This window comes from Aedes albopictus, chromosome 3 (assembly GCF_035046485.1).
Source record: "Aedes albopictus strain Foshan chromosome 3, AalbF5, whole genome shotgun sequence".
Lineage (NCBI taxonomy): Eukaryota > Metazoa > Arthropoda > Insecta > Diptera > Culicidae > Aedes > Aedes albopictus.
The window spans coordinates 420,628,587-420,634,977 of record NC_085138.1 but is presented as its reverse complement, the minus strand read 5'-3'; the positions used below and the strand labels follow the sequence as shown (position 1 = coordinate 420,634,977).

The following is a 6,391-nucleotide window of genomic DNA, read 5'->3' as shown; positions in this document are numbered from 1 at the left end:
TTATGTAATCGCAATTGCTGCCACAACATGTAACTTATTTCTAAACTATATTAGGTGTAGTTTTAGCACTTTAGTATGCAGCTGTACGCCATTAAACATAATGTAGATTTTCAGCTATTTATTTTTGTTTCAAGGTTGTGTGCATACTTTTTGAAGTGTGCAGCAGTTTGACGTTTGCGGAACAGGTCTTCTTTGTCTTCTTTACTCCGCCAGGTTGGAAGATTTCTCTGGATAAGCAATATTTACCACGTGAGAGCGCCAGCATCGCAAAAATGTTGCGTTTCCGCCGCAACTATGCGTTTCCCTGGACATCTGTCAAACTCGCCGACCAGCGACTGTTTGCGTTCCTCAACTTCCGACAAGCGGAGAACGATCTCTTTTCCGTCAAATTGCACTACGGTGAACACATTTGACCGAGATGGTGCGTAAAAACAAATCAATTTTTCCAAGATTTTCCGCGAAAAATCGCTTCCACTGTGTGAAATTCAACCCACATTAACCATGTCCTTCGTTTCCCGTTGCAGTCGGCCCACAAGACTTTCCGGATTAAGCAGAAGCTGGCTAAAAAGCTGAAGCAAAACAGACCCATTCCTCAGTGGATCAGAATGCGCACTGGAAACACGATCCGGTAAGTAGTTTTGCGGGGAGAATCATCCCCCGGCGGCGGTTCCAATGTCTAAAATGTCCCTTCCCGTCTTCGTTTCAGCTATAACGCCAAGCGCCGTCACTGGAGACGTACAAAGCTGAAGCTGTAAGCTTTCCCCGATCGATCGGAGAAGGTTGCCGCGGATGCGATTTTCTGTTTACCATGGAGTGTGGAGAATGTTTGCTTCCCGGCTTTGCCGCCGCCGCTGCTGTTCCGCCGACCCCACTCTGCCTTGCCTGGCGACACATGAACATTATTACTATTTTTTTTTTGGTCGGTAAGAAGGAAAACCGGTGTTGAGTGTTGGAATTCGTCGTCTGAAACACGGAATAAAGTGTGTGAAGTCTGGAAGTGGAGATTCTACTATGGATAAACAAGCCGGTGTTTTTTTGTGTGGTTCGCCCAGTCTCGGATCGGAAGGAAAGAAAGTCACGGTACTATGCAGACGTAGTGGAGCTAATTCGATGCCTGTTTTGTCGCATAGGATGATCATCGTGCTGAGCAAGAAGTGCTTGTGTTCAGGGCTATGCTGCTAAAAGAGGATAATTCACCCTCATTCTTGTTTACGATCGGGTCCACTTTCGAATGCAAATCGTTTACATTCCCGCTTACGCCAGCAAAATCGATTCGGATACGGATTCGAACAGTACGACTGCAGCGATCGACACGCTCGGTGGTGTTCGCAGCGTGCTCACCAGAAAGTAAACTCAAATTGAGTATAAACCAACAATTAACGGGCAATATAGCGCTAGTTCGCTGCGCCATATTTCGCTCCTTGTTAATACAAAGAGCACCCAGATGCAAGAAGAATAAGTACGGATTCGAGCGAACCAAATACGTTCAAACGTAGAAACGTCCGTAAACTAGAATGAAGGTGATTCTATACTTCGACAGAGTAGAGCTGGCACAATCTTTAACGTTCTTGGAATGCCACTAAAGCCTGTATCCGCAATAATCGGGACCAGGCTTGATAGAAACTCCCTCGCGAGAAAATGAGGAAGCGATTTTGGCGATTTTCTGAGGAGTGAAAATAAAACTCAGAAATCACAACGCAAATCCTCAACAGCACCGAGCGCGAGCTTGCCGCGCAGCGAGGAGTTCGTCCAACACTCATAATTCCTTGTTGTGTTTCTCACGTCCACTCACACTCAAAAAGCTCTCGCGAGTTCCACTCCCATACAAGGAAAGACTCTCGAGGCGAAAATCGCACTCAAAAACCCGAAATAATCATCAGCTCTTTTTTCGTTCCCCTCTTCCTCGCTCAGTTTTTATTGCCTCTCTGTTTGGGGTTCGTTCGCTCCTTCGCGACGAGGCAAAAGCAAAACATCGCTCTAGAGCATGTTGCAAAACTCTTTTGATTTCGAGGAGGATTATCAAGCCTGATCGGGACACAGAACAGTACAGCTATAACTCTGCAATAGATATGCTTAAATTTGGCCTAATAGCATCTTAAGATGTGTTCATTTTACCTACAAAATTTCATGTGAATCAGTGCAGTACTTTTTTGTTGTAGCAATGAAGGAGTAGAATATGCGCCATTGAATTTTGTACAGCTCCTAGTTTTATTTATCAGCGCTGTAACTTTTGAATTTGGCAAAGTTAATGACTGAAATTTTGAACACAAACCTCTTAAAAACATGAAAAACACGAAAAAATTTCACTAACATTCACTGCCTATGATCGCATAACTGTCCCATATGAATAGGAAACCCAGCAAAGATGGGACTGATATGCGATCATAGGCAGTTCACCCCTATCAACACTAGTAGCTTTCAAACCAATTGATCAAAGTTGATGAAATTTTGCAAGAAAGTGTCTTAACCTTCCAGGACGCGCGCCATCAAGCAACCGAAACTGCACCGCGCTTGCGCTGTATACTAAAAGCGAGGTTTTTTGGTAGTGTTATACTTTTTACAACAGCGCGCGCGCTGAAGGGTTAAGTATCATACATACATTTATTTGTTCAACATCATTAAGATAAGACAATCCACAATAGTACGCCACAATACTCGGTTTGTGGCTGCCGCTCTCCATCCTCGGTCGCGCCCAATGCTCGCCAAGTCACGCTCCACCTGGTCCGCCCATCGTGCTCTCTGCGCTCCACGCCTTCTTGTGCCAACCGGATCCGTTGCAAACACCAGCTTCGCAGGGTTGTTGTCCGGCATTCTTGCAACATGCCCTGCCCAACGTATCCTTCCGGCTTTGGCCACCTTCTGGATGCTGGGTTCGCCGTAAAGTGCAGCGAGCTCGTGGTTCATCCTTCTCCGCCACATACCGTTCTCTTGCACACCGCCGAAGATCGTTCTTAGCACGCGTCGCTCGAAAACTCCGAGTGCTTGTAGGTCCTCCTCGAGCATGGTCCATGTCTCATGCCCGTAGAGGATCACCGGTCTTATTAGCGTTTTGTACATGGTGCATTTGGTGCGTGGGTGAATCTTTTTCGACCGCAGTTTCTTCTGGAGCCCGTAGTAGGCCCGACTTCCGCTGATGATGCGCCTCCGAATTTCTCGACTCACGTTGTTGTCAGCCGTCAGTAAGGATCCGAGGTAGACGAATTCCTCCACCACCTCGAAAGTATCCCCGTCTATCGTAACATTACTACCCAGACGGATCCGGTCGTTTTCGGTTCCGCCCACCAGCATGTACTTTGTTTTTGAGGCATTCACCACCAGTCCGACCTTTGCTGCTTCGCGTTTCAGGCGGGTGTACAGTTCTGCCACCGTTCCAAATGTTCTAGCGATAATGTCCATGTCGTCCGCAAAGCACACAAATTGTCCGGATTTTGTGAAAATCGTTCCCCGGCTGTTGAGCCCGGCTCGTCGCATCATACCTTCCAGCGCGATGTTGAAGAGTAGGCATGAGAGTCCGTCACCTTGTCGCAGTCCCCGGCGAGATACGAATGAACTGGATAGTTCACCCGAAACCCTTACGCAGTTTTGCACACCGTCCATCGTTGCTTTAATCAGTCTAGTCAGCTTCCCAGGAAAGCCGTTTTCGTCCATGATTCTCCATAGCTCTGCGCGGTCGATACTATCGTATGCCGCTTTGAAGTCGATGAACAGGTGGTGCGTTGGGACCTGGTATTCACGGCATTTCTGGAGGATTTGCCGTACGGTAAAGATCTGGTCCGTTGTCGACCGGCCGTCGATGAAGCCGGCTTGATAACTTCCCACGAACTCATTTGTTTTAGGTGACAGACGACGGAAGATGATCTGGGATAGCACTTTGTAGGCAGCATTCAAAATAGTGATCGCCCTGAAGTTCTCACATTCCAAATGGTCGCCTTTCTTGTGAATGGGGCAGATTACCCCTTCCTTCCACTCCTCCGGTAGCTGTTCGGTTTCCCAGATCCTGACTATCAGCCGGTGCAGACAGGTGGCCAACTTTTCTGGGCCCATCTTAATGAGTTCAGCTGCGATACCATCCTTACCAGCTGCTTTGTTGGTTTTGAGCTGGTGAATGGCATCCTTAACTTCCCTCAGCGTGGGAGTTGGTTCATTTCCGTCCTCCGCTGCACTGGCGTCGTCGTTCCTTCCGTTGCCGTGGTCTCCCGTGCCTACGTTCTCCACGCCGTTCAGGTGCTGATCGAAGTGCTGCTTCCACCTTTCGATCACTTCACGTCCGTCCGTCAAGAGGCCTCCGTCTTCATCCCTGCATATTTCGGTTCGCGGCACGAAGCCGTTGCGGGATGCGTTGAGCTTCTGATAGAACTTCCGTGTTTCTTGGGAACGGCACAGCAGTTCCATTTCTTCACACTCCGCTTCTTCCAGGCGGCGCTTTTTCTCCCGAAAGAGACGGGTCTGCTGTTTCCGCTTCTGTTTGTAACGTTCCACGTTCTGTCGAGTCCCTTGCTGCAGCATTACCGCCCTCGCTGCGTTCTTCTCCTCCAAAACCGTTCTGCACTCTTCGTCGAACCATTCGTTCCGTCGATTCCGTTCTAAGTTTCATGACTGCTAACGAAATTTCATAATTTATCTTCACAAAACTTTGAACTGTGGCGTAAAAGAACCATCTATTATGCGAATGAAAATTGGTCATGATTGTACAAAATGTTTAAAACCACGTCTGTTTGTTTTTCATCGACAGTTAAAAATAATGCATCGATTTTTATGAAATTTGGCACAAATCATAAACATACACCAAAGAGTTCTCAGTCAATTGTTTGGCCAATTTTACTGATTTATTACAGAGCTACAGCCGTACTTCTGTGTCCCGATTATTGCGAGTACAGGCTTTATTATGAGAACATCACAAAGCTTAGGGTCGCATTCAATAGGAATCGCTCAAGAAATTTGCTGATCGCTTATTAGCAGAAACTATCTACAGTGAGTGCCATTTTTTTTCCACAAACGGATTTAAATTTTCTTTATAGTCCTTTATATAATGATAGCCACGCAGTGGCTTAATTTCCCCAACAGGGGAGGAAAAAAATGATAGCGATTGCCATGAATTCAGCAAAAATGGTATAGAAAATCTTATTTATTGGATAACTAGTGAATTTTTGGAAAGGTTCGTCTATACCAAAATCTTCAAGTACAATTCTTCAAAAATCTTCCAAGTATTTCTCCAGATATTTTTGAGGAACTAGTTTTACAGTATAAGCAGGGCAGTTTAAGCTCTACTAAAATTTCTCCAAGAGCTGTTTGCCAGAACTATTATAGACATTTTCAGGAATCTCCTATAAAGGAATGTTCCAGAAATTCTTCTAAGGATTTCTCCGCAATTCTTCGTAAAATTTCCTCAGGACTTCTCAAGAAATCTTGCTTAAGATTTCAGAAATTTCGCGAGATTTTCCCATTAGGGGCTGTCCATTAATTACCTAAGAGTTTTTTGACACCCCCACCTCCCTTTGTGAGATTTTTTGTATGAGAGCCAAAAAATCTTCCAAAAATTCCTCCCAACGATTTCTCCAAATCTGTCTCCCACGGCCAGCAGTGCCGTTCTGTAAAGAAAGAACTAGGTAGGTACTTTCCATAGAAGGTAAACCAATAATTTTCACGAGTAAGGGCCTCAGATCTACAGATCTCATTGATTTCGAAAAAGCACACAAGCACAATTAATGGATTGCAGTTACATTACACTGATACAGTGCAACGTTCCTACAGGTCCATAAAGTATGGTTCTGCACTAAAGGGGTCTAATTTCCAAAGATGATCAAGAACCTAGGTCATCCAAAAACTCTTGCGAATATAGGTTTTGAGATGCACTAGGCGCTAGTAACTATAGCGTGATCAATGGGTTGTTATTCTATTACTGATACGACGCGACATCCTACAGGTTCATGGAAAATATTCCTGTAGAGTATTGATAATCAAAGCTGTTCAGCGTCCTCCAAGTACTCTCGCGAATGTCTTAAGATCTTCCAGGGTAAATAACACTAGTTTACAAAATAAAACGAAAGTCGTGAACTTCTATCAACGACCAAAATTTTTGAAGTACAATTTAGCGTAGATTTCGAAACCGTGCTTCAAAAAATTTAAAGTAGAACAGTTTTTGAGTTTAAGCTCAATATCGAGTTTTACAACTTTTTAAAATACGGAATTTACTAAAATTCAAATATATTGCGTTTTTTTCAACCAATTTTCAATCTTTTTCCGTAAATTAAAAGCTGAATATAATACCATTCGATCATCTGAATGCAGGTTTTGCGTTAGATTGATGAAATTCAATATATGGGCGAGTTTTAGGGACGATCTCCTTAAATTTTAGCATAATTTGCAAAAATATATGAAGAAATCGGCACCT

At 44.6% G+C, this 6,391-nt stretch overlaps 1 protein-coding gene across 1 annotated transcript; it reads left to right on the top strand.

Annotated features, from left to right (window-relative positions):
- Nucleotides 1-313: 313 nt before the first annotated feature.
- LOC109410720 (large ribosomal subunit protein eL39) lies at nt 314-1,023 on the top strand. The gene is made up of 3 exons (XM_019684238.3): nt 314-421; nt 525-628; nt 707-1,023. The coding sequence occupies exons 1-3, from the start codon at nt 419-421 to the stop codon at nt 753-755; spliced, it is 156 nt and encodes a 51-aa protein (XP_019539783.1). The 5' UTR covers nt 314-418; the 3' UTR covers nt 756-1,023.
- The last annotated feature ends 5,368 nt before the right edge of the window (nt 1,024-6,391 follow it).